This window comes from Pristiophorus japonicus, unplaced genomic scaffold, assembly GCF_044704955.1.
Source record: "Pristiophorus japonicus isolate sPriJap1 unplaced genomic scaffold, sPriJap1.hap1 HAP1_SCAFFOLD_641, whole genome shotgun sequence".
Classification (NCBI taxonomy): domain Eukaryota; kingdom Metazoa; phylum Chordata; class Chondrichthyes; family Pristiophoridae; genus Pristiophorus; species Pristiophorus japonicus.
In genome coordinates, this window is record NW_027254553.1 from 86,777 (window position 1) to 104,690 (window position 17,914).

Here is a 17,914-nt window from a genome sequence, read left to right on the forward strand (position 1 = left end):
GGTCATGGAAGCATTTGAAAATGATAAATCACCTGTGACGGCCCGCCAGATTAGGACTTGGACCAGCCAAGATCCTCTGCTATCCCTAGTAAAAAACTGTGTACTGCATGGGAGCTGGGCCAGAATCCCCGTTAAAATGCAAGAGCCAATCAAGCCGTTCCAGCGGCAAAAGGATAGCTGTCCATTCAGGCAGACTGCCTGTTGTGGGGTAACTGCGTACTGCTACCAAAAAAGGGCAGAGAGACATTTATCTCGAATCTCCACAGCACACACCCGGGTATAGTAATGATGAAAGCGATAGCAAGATCCCATGTGTGGTGGCCCGGTATCGACTCTGACTTCGAGTCCTGTGTATGGCAATGCAGTTTATGTGCTCGGTTGAGCAACGCGCCCAGAGAGGCACCACTAAGTTTGTGGTCCTGGCCCTCCAGACCATGGTCGAGGATCCATGTCGACTATGCAGGCCCGTTTGTCAGTAAAATGTGCCTGGTGGTGGTGGATGCTTTTTCAAAATGGATTGAATGTGAAATAATGTCGGGAAGCACCGCCACTGCCACCATTGAAAGCCTGAGGGCCATGTTTGCCACCCACGGCCTGCCTGACATACTGGTCAGTGACAACGGCCCATGTTTCATCAGTGCCGAATTTAAAGAATTCATGACCCGCAATGGGATAAAACATGTCACCTCGGCCCCATTTAAACCAGCCTCCAATGGGCAGGCAGAGCGGGCAGTACAAACCATCAAACAGAGCCTTAAACGAGTCACAGAAGGTTCACTCCAAACCTGCCTGTCCCGAGTACTGCTCAGCTACCGCACGAGACCCCACTCGCTCACATGGGTGGCCCCGGCTGAGCTACTCATGAAAAGGACACTTAAAACCAGACTCTCACTGGTTCACCCCAACCTGCATGATCAGGTAGAGAGCAGGCGGCAGCAACAAAATGTAAACGATGGTCGCGCCACTGTGTCACGGGAAATTGATCTGAATGACCCTGTGTATGTGCTAAACTATGGACATGGTCCCAAGTGGATTGCGGGCACGGTGATAGCTAAAGAAGGGAATAGGGTGTTTGTAGTCAAACTAGACAATGGACAAATTTGCAGAAAACACCTGGACCAAACGAGGCTGCGGTTCACAGACTGCCCTGAACACCCCACAGCAGACAGCACCTTTTTCGAGCCCACAACACACACCCAAAGGATCAACGACACCACGCCGGACCAGGAAATCGAACCCATCACACCCAACAGCCCAGCAAGGCCAGGCTCACCTAGCAGCCCTGCAGGGCCAACAACATGCCAGTCCAGCGAGGGCATAGCCAACACACCAGAACAGACATTTGTACCGAGGCAGTCCACCAGGGAAAGAAAGGCTCCCGACCGCCTCACCTTGTAAATAGTTTTCACTTTGACTTTGGGGGGGTGGGGGGAGTGATGTTGTGTATCTGTAAAACATGCACTCCCATGTTCCGCCACCAGGGAGCTCATCCCCTGAAGTCGCAAGGGATCCCAGCATCCCTTGGGAGCACTGTATATAAGCCGGCCCCTAAGACCTGTTCCTCACTCTGGAGTGTCTTAATAAAGACTGAGGTCACTCTTACTTTAACCTCCCTGTGTTCAGCCTCATCTGTGTTAGAAATAGAATAAGGTCCTTCATTGAAACACCTGTGAACTGATCCCTTTTTGGCGTGGAAGCAAGTCATCCTCGCTTCGAGGGACTGCCTATGATGGTTGCCTACTCTAATGCTCCTAACGTAGTGCTACCTCAGTGGCTGCTGCATGGCTGGTGAAAGGCTGCTGAATTTCTATGGGGGAGATTGCAGATGGCCTTCCAGGACGACCCCAAGCAGCTCTGGCTGTAGAAGGCCCTGCTGTAACTGCACCACCTTAGCATGGGCGGCAGCAGTCTGGATAGGCTGGCTGACAGGCAGCACCAAGGGCACTGGCGGAGTGGCAGTGGTGGGAGTAGGAATGTTACCATCCTGAGAGAGGACCGCAGGTTCTTGTCCCACGGAGCCACTGCCACTCCCCCGGGGTGGCACCTCAACATTCTTAGCCATCGGTTGGAGGACATATTGCTGGACCTCTGAGAGACCCTGCAAGCCCCTTTCCACACTTGTAAACCCAGCCATGATAGCAGCAGTCTGAGTTTGCGTGGCAGCAAGCTAGCAGTCTGAGCTTCCACTGCAACGCTCAGATGTTGGTCGATTCCGCTTGTGCTGCAATGGAAGCTGCAACATCGGCCATCACACCCAGCATCACGGTTAGATCCACGTGCCCTAATGGAGTTGGCCATTACTTTCATCCTGGAAATCATGGCCTCCAAGCACCACACAATGCCCCATGCAATGTTGGAGCTCTTTGATGCTGACAAGAGGCTCTTTGGTAGGCCTGCCATTGCTTCAAGCATTTCTGAATGCATGCCCATCACCCTTATTCTGAAGGCCACCCCATCGAAGTCACCATCTGAGTCCTGTGTAGCAGAATTCATGAGCGAACTTGGCAAAATATTATTGGACCGTAGACTACACCTGATATTAGTCCACCTCTTGAGCGCTAAATCAACCAATAGTGCATTTAGTGCTGAGTTCAGGGTTCCAATCATGTAAATGAGCATACAGCATGAATTTTACGTGCTGCCTGCAGCACTTTGAATGGACATGGGCAGATCATGCTTCACGCTCACCGCGCCCGTTTTTGAACCTAATCGAATTTCATCCCTTCCAAACATATAACGGGATTATCTAGATACTTACCTATATGCTTATGAATGTGTCTATTCACAACACCAAAGTTTTTATTAGTCTCCTTAGATGACAAGATGACAAGACCGGATTGCTCATTCGTCCTTTTGGACAACAAGACACATCCAGCAGTTTCCCTGGAATGTGTATTAATTAGATCCTCCTTGCCTACGTAATCAGTGACTTTGTTTGGCCCCCTTCCTCATATATTGCACTGTGCAAGCACGACCGGATTGAGTGTGCATGCACAGTACCAAACAAGCGCGCGTGCACAGACGGAGTCAAAAAATGCCATGCAAATAATCACTTCGTAGATTTATACAGTGCACTTGTACATTTCTGGCATTTTCTGCTTCTTATTATAGAACTAAATGTTTTTTCCCAGCACAAAGCTTCACTGGTCAGGGCAACTTGGAGAATCAATATGGAATTCCTGACTCATGCCTAGACTGCATTTTGGGAAACTGCCGATTGCCAGTCCATGATTTTCCGACCCATTAATTTTAATAGACAGAATATCTCGGGACTGGGGATGTCCAATTTCATGATTTGAGCTCTGGTCATGCGCAGGGAGTGCATAACTGGAAAATCTACCCATAATTTTACAGCCATGAAGGACTGGATTTTCCTGACTCCACCTCTACAGGTTTGGGATGGGACTTACCCCAGCCATCATGTCCCCGCTATGATCCCAGTCCAGTTTCCTGGACTGTACACTTATGCTCATTTGACTTCTTTTGTAATTTTAAGAATCATGACATGAAACCACATTTAAATTAGAATGTAAGACATAAATACCTTGTATTCCTCCATTATCTTTCTAATTTCATCCAAAAAGTTTGTGAAGTCAGGCATCTTGAGGTTTCCAAATGCAATATCATACAGCTTTAACTGTAAAGACATACAAGTTAGCACATGTAGGGTTGTATTTTTACTCATAATTACCAGATTTACCTTTGGTCTATGTCTGTAACATCTTTCAAAGGAATCACTGCTAAAATGAGGCTTCAGAGGTGTCAAATAACTACTTATTGGTTAGTTACCAATCAAATATCTGATTGATTATATCTAAATTAATTAAAAGCAGCCAAATTATAAAATGATGAAGAATTAACCAGCAGGAAGTAATCTCTCCATTTTTTAAAACTATTTTTCGCCAACCAGCATGTAGCACAAAAGTGACCAATTAAGTCACTCAAATAATTTCTTCATGCTGTTGTTGGACACAAATTTTCATTTTTCACTCAGAATAGGCTAGAGCCAGAAATAACGTAAAATGAAATACACCCATAAATACTAGCTAATTAAAAAAAATAGTATTTAAATTGGTTATTTAATGTTAGAAATGCCTTCAGAAATATTTCTCCACATAGGTCTGACCTAATGTTTGCTGGAACTGAAATGTAATCTTTGTGCCGAATTCTTGGGTGCCGGGAATTTCTCGGTACCATGGTTAAACAACGGCGAAGGATCTACAAACTTAACTTCTGGCTCCAAAGCTATGGAGAGTTCAGGTCGCGGGCCTCGAGGCATATGCCTACATGAAGGCCCATGGATCCCAAAGACGCAGGCGATTCGGAAGTGACCCTGGGATCACGTGGGTCAGGTCCTCCAATGAGAAAGGAGGATTCCATTTCTGAACGGAATCCCCATAAACCCGATTGGAATCCCCAAATAATTAAACAATTTAGACAACTGTAATAAATATAAATGTTCTGATTTTCAAATTTAATTAAAAGTCCTTTCATTATAGTGAATACAATAAAAATTAAATGTTTTGAAAAACAGTTTAAATCATTTAGCTTGGGGCAATATTTGCATAAGCTAGTTTTAAGTGTTTGTGTATCATTTTGTATTTCTTAATTTTTAACAAGATTTATAATAACTGTTACACTAGTGAAAGCCGTAAGAGGTTTGTGGGCAATTGATGGGCAGTAATTGGGCAAATAGCTCAACACTGCACCAGCAAAAGTGATTTTATAGTGGGTTCAGATATGTCAAGGCGTGCCTTGACAGATCGCAAGTTCCGGGTTTTCGTGCATGCACCTGGAACTTGCAGGGCTTTTCAGAAGACCGTAAATCCTGACCCTTTGAAAGGGCAATTATAAGTCTCAAGAGTAAGAGTTATTATAAATCTTAAATAAAAAATGTTAAAATAAAAAATGATGCACAAACTCTTAAAATTAGTTTATTTCTGGGTAAAATTAGCATTGGCCTGGGATAAAATATTTAAAATTAATTTTCAAAAAATTAAATTTTTATCCCATTTGCTGTAATGTGTGTGTATGAGAGAGTTGTATCATGGGAGTTGTAGTTTTAACCTTGCTCATGCAGAACTACAATATGTAGAGTGTTCTATTTCACATGAAAAATGAGAGGCAAAAGTTTCATTGTGCCATTTTGGTGCACAAATAGGATTGCACACTCCCAACCTACGATACTGCAACCAGTAAAGTTAATCGATAAAAATTGCAGATTGGGAGTGTACTATTTTGTGTTATGCATCCTGGCACATGCCAGGAATGGCACAGCAGACATTTTACCCATAAGCAAAAAAAAACAGCGGGGGAAGTTATAGCTCCTGGTGATAGATCCTGTGCACGTGAGAGCAAGTGATGCGTCGGAAGAGCTGTAGTTTTCACCCTGCATCTGTGGAAATACAATGCTGAGAATGTGTCACAGCAGTCCACATCTCTTGGCAATTAGGCAGAAATGCTAAAGAAATACAGCTGTGAGTTGTAAGTGGTAGGAAAAAAAAACACCAAAAATGGAAAAGGTGTTCGATTTTTCAGCATTTTATATAGTTTCAGCCATAAACTATCAGATTCCTTGTCAGACATCAGTTTGATCTTATAGAAACATTTAAAATAAGGAAAGGGATAGACAAGATAGAGGCGGAGAGGTTGTTTCCACTGGTCGGGGAGACTAGAACTAGGGGGCACAGCCTCAAAATACGGGGGAGCCAATTTAAAACCGAGTTGAGAAGGAATTTCTTCTCCCAGAGGGTTGTGAATCTGTGGAATTCTCTGCCCAAGGAAGCAGTTGAGGCTAGCTTATTGAATGTATTCAAGTCACAGATAGATAGATTTTTAACCAAAAAGGGAACTAAGGGTTACGGGGAGCGGGCGGGTAAGTGGAGCTGAGTCCACGGCCAGATCAGCCATGATCTTATTGAATGGCGGAGCAGGCTCGAGGGGCTAGATAGCCTACTCCTGTTCCTAATTCTTATGTTCTTATGTTATGTTCTTACTTCCAGTCTTGGATGAGTCTTAACTACCTCAGCTAAACATTGGGGAGTTATGCCATTGACTTTAGCTTCCCTTACAGACTTCCCTTTCCGGCCACTATTTCAGGTTGAATCAGATTGTTCCCAACCTCAGAGTCCTGTTTGACCCCAAGCTGAGCTTTGAACCTCATATCCTTTCTGTTATGTATGTAAACCTGTAAATACCATGTCTAACCACCAGAGGGCTTATCCCCTGGAGTCCCAAGGGATCCCACAGTCCCTTGGGAGCACCTGTATATAAGGAGGCCTCACAGGCTGGAGAGGCGCTCTGAGATCTGTAATAATGGTCACACTTACTTTGAGCTTGCAGTATCTAGTCTGACTCTTTATTCAAGACTTAACAACTGGCGAACCCCACCGCAACAATGCAGAGAACTGTGGGCATCCTGGAGAAATTTTCGGAGGGAGATGATTGGGAAGCCTTTGTGGAGCGACTTGACCAACACTTCATGGCCAACGAGCTGGAAGGAGGAGTGAACGCTGCCAAACGAAGGGCGATCCTCCTCACCGTTTGCGGGGCATCAACGTATGGCCTCATAAAAAACATGCTCGTTCCAGCGAAACCCACAGACAAGTCGTACGATGAGTTGTGCACATTGGTCCGGGAGCATCTAAACCCGAAGGAAAGCGTTCTGATGGCAAGGTATCGGTTCTACACGTACAAGAGGTCTGAAGGCCAGGAAGTGGCGAGCTATGTCGCCGAGCTAAGGCGCCTTGCAGGCCATTGCGAATTTGAAGGACGCTTGGAGCACATGCTCAGGGACTTCTTTGTACTTGGCATTGGCCATGAAGTAATACTTCGCAAACTTTTGACTCTAGAGATCCCAGCCTTGAATAAAGCCATAGCGATAGCCCAGGCGTTTATCTCCACCAGTGACAATGCCAAGCACACTAATGCTGCTGCAAATATTGTGAACAAAGTCACGTTGTTTTTGAATCGAAATGTACATGGCAGGACTTACACGCCTGTAGCTGCACATCTGCAGATGACTCAGAGTCCGCCATCAAGGGTGGTGAATACAAGGCCATTAATACCTTGCTGGCGCTGCCGGGTCGATCATCGTTTCCATTCATGCCGCTTCAAAGGATATGTTTGCAAGGGCTGTGGAACAATGGGACACCTCCAACGCATGTGCAGGCGAGCTGTAAACACTGCGAATCCTGCAAACCACCATGTTGCAGAGGAGGACAGATCCATGGTGGATCATGACAAACCAGAGCCTCAAACCGAGGAGACAGAGGTATATGGGGTGCACACATTTACCACAAAGTGTCCCCCGATAATGTTGAAGGTTGAATATAATGGACTCCCTGTGTCCATGGAGCTGGACACGGGTTCAAGTCAGTCCATAATGAGTAAAAACTTTGGATAAGTTGTGGTGCAGCAAGACTTCAAGGCCAGTCCTGACTCCCATTCGTACCAAACTTAGAACATACACAAAGGAACTAATTCCCGTAATTGGCAGTGCTACCATAAAGGTCTCCTACGATGGAGCGGTGCACGAGCTATCACTCTGGGTGGTACCGGGCGATGGAACCACGCTGTTCGGCAGGAGCTGGCTGGAAAAGATAAGCTGGAACTGGGATGACATGTGAGCGCTTTCATCTGTCGACAACACCTCATGTGCCCAGCTCCTAAGCAAGTTCAGAATGGCAGGCAGTGACTAGTGGAGTGCCGCAGGGCTCAGTGCTGGGACCCCAGCTCTTTACAGTTTACATTAACGATTTAGATGAAGGAATAGAGTGTAATATCTCCAAGTTTGCAGATGATACTAAACTGGGTTGCGGTGTGAGTTGTGAGGAGGACGCTAAGAGGCTGCAGGGTGACTTGGACAGGTTAGGTGAGTGGGCAAATGCATGGCAGATGCAGTATAATGTGGATAAATGTGAGGTTATCCATTTTGGGGGCAAATTCACAAAGACAGATATTATCTGAATGGCGGCAGATTAGGAAAAGGGGAGGTGCAACGAGACCTGGGTGTCATGGTCATCAGTCACTGAAAGTTGGCATGCAGGTACAGCAGGCGGTAAAGAAGGCAAATGGTATGTTGGCCTTCATAGCTAGGGGATTTGAATATAGGAGCAGGGAGGTCTTAGTGCAGTTGTACAGGAACTTAGTGAGGCCTTACCTGGAATATTGTGTTCAGTTTTGGTCTCCTAGTCTGAGGAAGGACGTTCTTGCTATTGAGGGAGTGCAGCGAAGGTTCACCAGACTGATTCCAGGGATGGCTGGGCTATCATATGAGGAGAGACTGGATCAATTGGGCCTTTATTCACTGGAGTTTAGAAGGATGAGAGGGGATCTCATAGAAACGTATAAGATTCTGACGGGACTGGACAGGTTAGATGCAGGACGAATGTTCCCGATGTTGGGGAAGTCCAGAACCAGGGGACATAGTCTTAGGATAAGGGGTAGGCCATTTAGGACAGAGATGAGGAGAAACTTCTTCACTCAGAGAGTTGTTAACCTGTGGAATTCCCTACCGCATAGAGTTGTTGAGGCCAGTTCATTGGATATATTCAAGAGGGAGTTAGATATGGCCCTTACGGCTAAAGGGATCCAGGAGTATGGAGAGAAAGCAGGAAAGGGGTACTGAAGGAATGATCAGCCATGATCTTATTGAATGGCGGTGCAGGCTCGAAGGGCCGAAAGGCCTACTCTTGCATCTATTTTCTATGTTTCTATGTTTCCCCTCGCTGTTCAAACCAGGCATCAGGAAGTTCCAAGAAGCAAAAGTGCAGATCCATTTGATTCCAGGGGCACGACCCATCCATTACAAGGCGAGAGCTGTACCGTACACGATGAGAGAGAGGGTGGAGATCGAGCTGGACAGGCTGCAACAAGAGGACATCATTTCGCCGATCGAATTCAATGAGTGGGCCAGTCCAATTGTTCCAGTCCTCAAGGGAGACGGCACCATCAGAATCTGTGGTGATTACAAAGTAACTATCAATCGTTTCTCGCAGCACGATGAATACCCGCTACCAAAGGCAGATGACCTATTTGTGATGCTGGCGGGAGGGAAAGCGTTCACGAAGCTGGACTTGACCTCAGTCTACATGACGCAGAAGCTGGAGGAATCCTCGAAAGGCCTCACCTGCATCAACACACACAAAGGTCTCTTCGTTTACAACAGATGCCCGTTTGGCCGTGGCAATATTCCAGAGGAACATGGAAAGCTTGCTGAAGTTGGTCCCGTGCACCGTGGTCTTCCAGGACCAAATCTTGGTTACAGGTCGGGACACTGTCGAGCACCTTCAGAACCTGGAGGAGGTTCTTAGTCAGCTTAATCGCGTTGGGCTCAGGCTAAAACGCTCGAAGTGCGTTTTGCTGGTGCCTGAAGTGGAGTTCCTGGGGAGAAGAATTGTGGCGGACGACATCAGGCCCACCGATTCGAAGACGGAGGCAATCAAGAATGCACCGAGACCACAGAACGTGACGGAGCTGCGGTCGTTTCTAGGGTTCCTGAACTATTTTGGTAACTTCTTACCGGGTCTTAACATATTGTTAGAACCCCTGCACTCTTTACTGCGTAAAGGAGATGAATGGGTATGGGGTAAAAGCCAAGAAAATGCCTTTGAGAAAGCTAGGAAGCTGTTATGTTCAAAGAAATTGCTTGTGTTGTACGATCCATGTAAACGTTTGGTATCAGCATGTGATGTGTCGTCGTACGGGGTCAGGTGTGTATTGCAACAAGCTAGTGAATTTGGGAAATTGCAATCGGTTGTTTATGCATCCAGAAGTCCTACAGTATGATCGAAAAAGAAGCATTAGCGTGTGTTTATGAGGTAAAGAAAATGCATCAATATCTGTTTGGGCTCAAATTTGAATTGGAAACTGACCATAAGCCGCTTATATCGCTCTTTTCTGAAAATAAGGGGATAAATACGAATGCATCGGCCCACATCCAGAGATGGGCGCTTCCGTTGTCCGTTGCGGATGGCATAGTTGTATGCGGACAACGGATACAAAAAACTGTGCCGATGCTCTCAGTAGGCTGCCATTGTCTACCACTGGGGTGGAGATCGCACAGCCCGCAGATTTAGTTATGGTAATGGAAGCATTCGAGAGTGAGCAATCACCTGTTGCCGCCTGACAGATTAGAACCTGGACGATCCAGGACCCCTTACTGTTCTTAGTAAAAAAAACTGTGTGCTCCACAGGAGTTGGTCTAATGTCCTGTTAGAGACGCAGGAATAAATAAAGCCGTACCAGTGGCGCAAAGATGAAATGTCTATACAGGCAGGCTGCCTCCTATGGGGTAATCAGATAATTGTGCAAAAAAGGACAGGGACACTTTCATTAGTGATCTTCACAGTACCCACCCAGGCATTGTGATGATGAAAGCGATAGCCAGATCCCACGTGTGGTGGTCCGGTATCGATGCAGACTTAGAGTCCTGTGTGCACAAATGTAATCTATGTTCCCAGTTAAGTACTACACCCAGGGAGGCGCCACTAGGTTTATGGGCCTGGCCCTCCAAACCGTAGTCTAGGGTCCATGTCGACTTTGCAGGCACATTCTTGGGAAAAATGTTTTTAGTGGTTGTAGATGCGTACTCCAAATGGATTGAATGTGTGATAATGTCGGCAAGCACGTCCACTGCCACCATTGAAAGCCTACGGGCCATGTTTGCCTGATGTTCTTGTAAGTGACAATGGGCCGTGTTTTACCAGTGCTGAATTTAAGGAGTTCATGAACCGCAATGGGATCAAACGTGTCACATCTGCCCCATTTAAGCCAGTGTCCAATGGTCAGGCAGAACGAGCAGTCCAAACAATCAAGCAGAACTCGAAAAGGGTAACTGAAGGCTCATTGCAGACTCGCTTATCCCGAGTCCTGCTTAATTACCGCACAAGACCACACTCGCTCACCGGGGTCCCTTCCACTGAACTGCTCATGAAAAGGACACTTAAGACAAGGCTCTCGTTAGTCCACCCTGATCTACACGAACAGGTAGAGAACAGGCGGCTTCAAAAGAATACATATCATGATCGCGCAAATGTGTCACGTGAAATTGAAGTAAATGATCCTGTATTTGTGTTGAACTATGGACAAGGTCCCAAGTGGATTGCTGGCACTGTTTTGGCCAAAGAGGGGAGTAGGGTGTTTGTGGTCAAATTCGCAAATGGACTCACCTGCAGAAAACACTTGGACTAAACCAAACTCAGATTTACAGACTATCCAGAGCAACCCACAATAGACCAACCACCCCCAGCAGCCCAGCAAGGCCGGCTGCACAGCAGCCCAGCGAAGGCCCAACAAACGACTCACCAACACCAGCATTTGCACCGAGACGATCAACCAGGAAAAGGAAGGCCCCAGATCGACTCACACTGTAAATAGTTTTTGACTTTGTGGGGGGGGGGGGGGAGTGTTGTTATGTATGTAAACCTGTAAATACCATGTCTAACCACCAGAGGACTTATCCCCTGGAGTCCCAAGAGATCCCACAATCCCTTGGGAGCACCTGTATTTAAGGAGGCAGTCTGAGAACTGTAATAAAGGACTACGGTCACACTTACTTTGAGCTTGCAGTATCTAGTCTGACTCTTTATTCAAGACTTAACACTTTCCATCACGAAAATCATCTTCATAGCATCGGCCACCTCTTCCCCTACCTCAGCCCGTCTTCCATTGAAACCTACCTACATGCTTACATCACTTCCACAATTGAATACTACATAGTTTGCCTGAATGCCCTCCCATCTTCCACCCTCCATAAACTACAGCTCATCTAAGTCTCTTCTGTTCATATTCTATCCCACACCAAGTCCTGCTCACCTATTTCCCATATACTTGCTGATCTGCACTGCTCCCAGTCTCTCAAAAACCTTATAGGTAAAATGATTGTCCTTGACATTAAATCATTCCATGGCCTCGAACCTCCCTATGACTTTCTTGACTGGGAGAGAAGTTGGACAAGACTATTTATGGAGTAGAGCAAGGATTGTGGCATTGAACCGCTCTTCAATGAGCTGCTCCTGAAGAGCTGCAGGCAACTGTTTGCCCTTTCCTTCTTTCAGTATTTTGTCAGTGTCAGTGGAAGCACTTGTGATTTATGAAGGTAGTGAGCTTGTCTGAATGAGGTTGCAGGGCAATGTGTTCAGTCACTATGTGAGATCCTGGACTTGAGGGATTTGTGATATCTGTGCAAACCCCACATCATTATCGTTCTGCTTCTGGCTGTTCAGAGGGAAGGGGATAAAACTTTTTGCTCCAACAAACAAGTCATCAGTCACCTTGTCAATGCAAGCATGCACAGCAGACTGACTGATGTTTCTAATATCCCCTGCGACAGCCTAGAAAGAGCCAGAGGCGAATAAGGTACCTAGAGAAGTGAAGCCTCCTTATGCACTGCTCCTCACAGAACAGGAGGTAGGTTGCATTGGACCTATTCACTCCGTTGGGAGGGTAAGGACTGCAACAAGCTTAGAACGTAAGAACATAAGAAATAGGAGCACAAGTAGGCCATTTGACCCCTCGAGCCTGCTCTGACATTTAATAAGATCATGGCTGATCTGATCATGGACTCAGCTCCACTTTCCTGCCCGCTCCCCATAACCCTTTATTCCCTTATTGCTCAAAAAATATGTCTATCTCCGCCTTAAATATATTCAATGACCCAGCTTTCACAGCTCTCTGGGGCAGAGAATTCTACAGATTTACAACACTCTGAGAGAAGAAATTCCTCCTCATCTCGGTTTTAAATGGGTGACCCTTATTCTGAGACTTTGTCCCCTAGTTTTAGGTTCCCCTACGAGTGGAAATATCCTCTCTGCATCCATCTTGTCAAGCCCCCTCATTATCTTATAAGTTTCAATAAGATCACCTCTCATGCTTCTGAACTCCAATGAGTATAGGCCCAACTTACTCAACCTATCTTCATAAGTAAACCCCCTCATCTCTGAATTAACCCAGTGAAACCTCTCTAAACAGCCGCCATTGCTAGTATATCCTTCCCTAAATAAGGAGACCAAAACTGTACGCAGTACTCCAGGTGTGGTCTCACCAGTACCCAGTACAGTTGTAGCAGGACTTCTTTGCTTTATTACTCTATCCGCCTTGCAATAAAGGCCAACACTCCATTTGCCTTCCTGATTACCTTACTTACTGTACCTGCATATTAACTTTTTGTGTTTCATACACAAGGACCCCCAGGTCCCTCTGCACTGCAGCACTTTGCAATTTTTCTCCATTTAAATTATAATTTGCTTTTCTATTTTTTCTGCCAAAGTGGATAACCTCACACTTTCCCCATTATATTCTATCTGCCAAATTTTTGTCCACTCACTTAGCCTGTCTATATCGCTTTGCAAATTTTTTGTGTTTTCCTCACAATTTGCTTTCCCACCCATTTTTGTATCATCAGCAAACTTGGCTACATTACACTCAGTCCCTTCATCCAAGTTATTAATATAGATTGTAAATAATTGAGGCCCCACCACTGATCCCTGCGGCACCCCACTAGTTACTGATTGCCAACCAGAAAATGACCCGTTTATCCCGACTCTCTGTTTTCTGTTAGTTAGCCAATCCTCTATCCATGCGATATATTATCTCAACCCCATGAACTTTTATCTTGTGTAGTAACCTTTTATGTGGCACCTTATCGAATGCCTTCTGGAAATCCAATTACATCACATCTACTGGTTTCCCTTTATCCACTCTGCTCGATACATCCTCAAAGAACTGCAACAAATTTGTCAAACCTGATTTCCCTTTCATAAAACCATGCTGATTCTGCTTGATTGAATTATGCTTTTCCAAATGTCCTGCTACTGCTTCCTTCATAATGGACTCCAGCATTTTCCCAACGACAGATGTTAGGCTAACTGGTCTATAGTTTCCTGCTTTCTGTCTGCCTCCTTTTTTAAATAGAGGCGTTGCATTTACGGTTTTCCAATCCACTGGGACCTCCCCAGAATTCAGGGAATTTTGGTTCGATTACAACTGATGCAACCACTATCTCTGCAGCTACTTCTTTTAGGACCCTAGGATGCAAGCCATCAGGTCCAGGGTACTTGTCCGCCTTTAGTCCCATTATTTTACCGAGTATTACTTCTTTAATGATAATGATTGTATTAATTTCCTCCCTCCCTATAACCCCTTGAGTATCCACAATTGGGATGTTTTTAGTGTTTTCTACTGTGAAGACTGATTTTGTTCAAAGTCTCTGCCATTTCCCTATTTCCCATTATTACTTCCCCAGTCTCATCCTCTATGGGACCAACATTTACCTTAGCCACTCTTTTCATTTTTATGTACCTGTAGAAACTCTTACGATCTGTTTTTATATTTCGTGCTAGTTTAATTTCATGATCTATCTTCCCTCCCTTTATAATTTTTTTAGTCGTTCTTTGCTGGCTTTTAAAAGTTTCCCAATCCTCTGGCCTCCCACCAGTCTTGGCCACTTTGTATGCTCTTGTTTTCAATTTGATACCATCCCTTATTTCCTTAGTTAGCCATGGATGGGTATCCCTTATCTTACAGTCCTTTCCTTCTCATTGGGATCTATTTTTGTTGCGAGTTATGAAATATCTCCTTAAATATCTGCCACTGTTCATCAACTGTCCCATACTTTAATCTATTTCCCCTCATCCAGTTTAGCTAACTCTGCCCTCATACCTTTGCAGTCTCACTTATTTAAGCTTAGGACACTGGTTTGAGATCCAACTTTCTCAGCCTCCAACTGAACTTGAAATTCAACCATGTTATGGTCACTCATTCCTAGAGGATCCTTTACTAGGAGTTGTTTATTAATCCTGTCTCATTACACAGTATCAGATCTAAGATAGCCTGCTTCCTGGTTGGTTCCGCAACGTACTGCTTAAGGAAACTATCCTGGATACACTCTATGAACTCCTCCTCACGGCTACTCTGGCCAATTTGCTTTGTCCAATCAATATGAAGGTTAAAATCGCCCATGATTATTGCCATTCCTTTTTACAAGCCTCCATTATTTCTTGATTTATACTCTGTCAAACAGTATAGCTACTGTTAGGAAGCCTATATACTATGCCCACTAATGACTTTTTCCCCTTATTATTTCTTATCTCCACCCAAACTGATTCAACATCTTGATCTTCTGAGTCAATATCGTTTCTCACTACTGCACTGATCTCATCCTTTATTAACAGAGCTACCCACCTCCTTTTCCTTTCTGTCCTTCTGAATTGTGAAATATCCTGAATATTTAGTTTCCAGCCTTGGTCACCTTGCAACCATGTCTCTGTAATGGCTATCAGATCATACCCATTTGTATCTATTTGTGCCATCAATGCATCTATTTTGAATGAATGCTGCATGCATTCAGATAAAGAGCTTTTAAGTTTTTTTTTACCATTTTTTCCTGCTTTGACCCCAATTTCTGATTCACCATTATATTTGTACATTCTGTCCCTTCCTGTCACGCTCTGCTTTTCTTTTCCCCCAGTGCTACCCTGCTCTATTGACTTCCCCTTATTCTTTGACTTTTTAAATTTTCCGTCACCTGAACCCTTTTCCCCACTAATTAGTTTAAAGCCCCCTCTACAGCCCTAGTTATTTGATTCTCCAGGACCTTAGTCCCAGCACGGTCTAAGTGGAGCCTGTCCGAATGGAACAGCTCCCTCTTACCCCAGTACTGGTGTCAGTGTCCAACGACCAAAACTCACTTCTCCCACACCAGTCTTTGAGCCACGTGTTTAACTCTCTGATCTTACTTACCCTATGCAAATTTGCTTGTGGCTCAGGTAGTAATCCAGAGATTATTACCTTTGTGGTTCTGCTTTTTAATTTGGTCCCTAGCTGCTAATAATTCCTCAGCAGAACCTCTTTCTTTGTTCTACCAATGTGGACCACGACAACTGGATCTTCCCCCTCCCACTCCAACAGCTCAATTTTGGCCCACCCCTTTTTTCGGTGCACTTACCAGAGATGCGCCGCTTTTCTCCGTTGATAAGTGCGCCGAAAAAAATCTCTTCCCATTTTGGCTGCTGTCTGGCCTCTCCTCGGTCGTCGCACAGCGTGGCCAGTCGAGTTGGGGGCGGAGCCAGCATCCTGCGCTGAAAACAGTGCCGGGCCGTCTGCATGTACGCATTGGAGTTGTGTCGTGATGTCCGCGCATGCGCAGTAGCGTCGAAATTTAGCAATCGGCCATTTTTAAAAGGAATCGTAGCTGCTTGTGTTGAGAATGACGTGAATAACACGTTTAGTGAGTTGGTCTGACCGCAGGTCAAGGGTACACAGCCAGATAGGGAATGGAAGACCAACAGGAAGAGCAGTGCAAGGAAGGTAGTGCAGGGATCCCCTGCGGTCATCCCCCTGCAAAACAGATACACTGCTTTGAGTACTGTTGAGGGGGATGACTCATTAGGGGGGGAGCAGCCAAATTCATGGCACCATGGCTGGCTCTGCTGCACAGGAGGGCAGGAAAAAGAGTGGGAGAGCAATAGTGATAGGGGATTCAATTGTAAGGGGAATAGATAGGCGTTTCTGCGGCCGCAACCGAGACTCCAGGATGGTATGTTGCCTCCCTGGTGCAAGGGTCAAGGATGTCTCGGAGCGGGTGCAGGACATTCTGAAAAGGGAGGGCGAACAACCAGTTGTCGTGGTGCATACAGGTACCAATGACATAGGTAAAACACGGGATGAGGTCATACGATGCAAATTAGGGAGCTAGGAGCTAAATTAAAAAGTAGGACTTCAAAAGTAGTAATCTCAGGATTGCTACCAGTGCCACGTGCTAGTCAGAGTAGGAATCACAGGATAGCTCAGATGAATACGTGGCTTGAGGAGTGGTGCAGAAGGGAGGGATTCAAATTCCTGGGACATTGGAACCGGTTCTGGGGGAGGTGGGATCAGTACAAAACGGACGGTCTGCACCTGTGCAGGATCGGAACCAATGTCCTAGGGGGAGTGTTTTCTAGTGCTGTTGGGGAGGAGTTAAACTAATATGGCAGGGGGATGGGAACCTATGCAGGGAGACAGAGGGAAATAAAATGGAGTCAGAAGCAAAATATAGAAAGGAGAATAGTAAAAGTGGAGGGCAGAGAAACCCAAGGCAAAAAACAAAAAGGGCCACATTACAGCAAAATTCTAAAGGGGCAAAGTGTGTTTAAAAAAAAACAAGCATGAAGGCTCTGTGCCTCAATGCGAGGAGTATTAGGAATAAGGTGGATGAATTAACTGCGTAGATAGCAGTTAACGGATACGATGTGATTGGCATCACGGAGACATGGCTCCAGGGGACCAAGGCTGGGAACTCAATATCCAGGGGTATTGAGCATTTAGGAAGGATAGACAGAAAGGAAAAGGAGGAGGGGTGGCGTTGCTGGTTAAAGATGAAATCAATGCAATTGTAAGGAAGGACATTAGCCTGGATGATGTGGAATCGGTATGGGTGGAGCTGCGGAATTCCAAAGAGCAGAAAACGCTAGTGGGAGTTGTGTATAGGCCACCAAATAGTAGTAGAGGTTGGGGACAGCATCAAACATGAAATAAGGGATGTGTGCAATAAAGGTACAGCAGTAATCATGGACGACTTTAATCTACACATTGATTGGGCTAACCTAACTGGAAGCAATGCGGTGGAGGACGATATCCTGGAGTGTATTAGGGATGGTTTTCTCGAACAATATGTAGAGGAACCAACCAGGGAGCTGGCCATCTTAGACTGGGTATTGTGTAATGAGAAGGGACTAATTAGCAATCTTGTTGTGCGAGGCCCCTTGGGGAAAAGTGACCATAATATGGTAGAATTCCTTATTAAGATGGAGAGTGGCAAAGTTAATTCGGAAACTAGGGTTCTGAACTTAAGGAAAGGTAACTTCGGCAGTATGAGGCGTTAATTGGCTAGAATAGACTGGCAAATGATACTTAGTGCATTTGGAAAGAGGTG

At 45.5% G+C, this 17,914-nt stretch overlaps 1 protein-coding gene across 3 annotated transcripts in view; it reads right to left on the minus strand.

Moving 5' to 3' along the window:
• LOC139255845 (uncharacterized) overlaps window positions 1–17,914 on the minus strand; it is a 241,400-nt gene that overhangs the window by 58,666 nt on the left and 164,820 nt on the right. For all 3 annotated transcript variants that reach the window (XM_070874020.1, XM_070874019.1, XM_070874018.1), the window contains one exon: window positions 3,545–3,637. In XM_070874020.1, coding sequence (XP_070730121.1) covers window positions 3,545–3,637 — 93 coding nt within the window. The remainder of the gene's footprint in view (window positions 1–3,544; window positions 3,638–17,914) is intronic.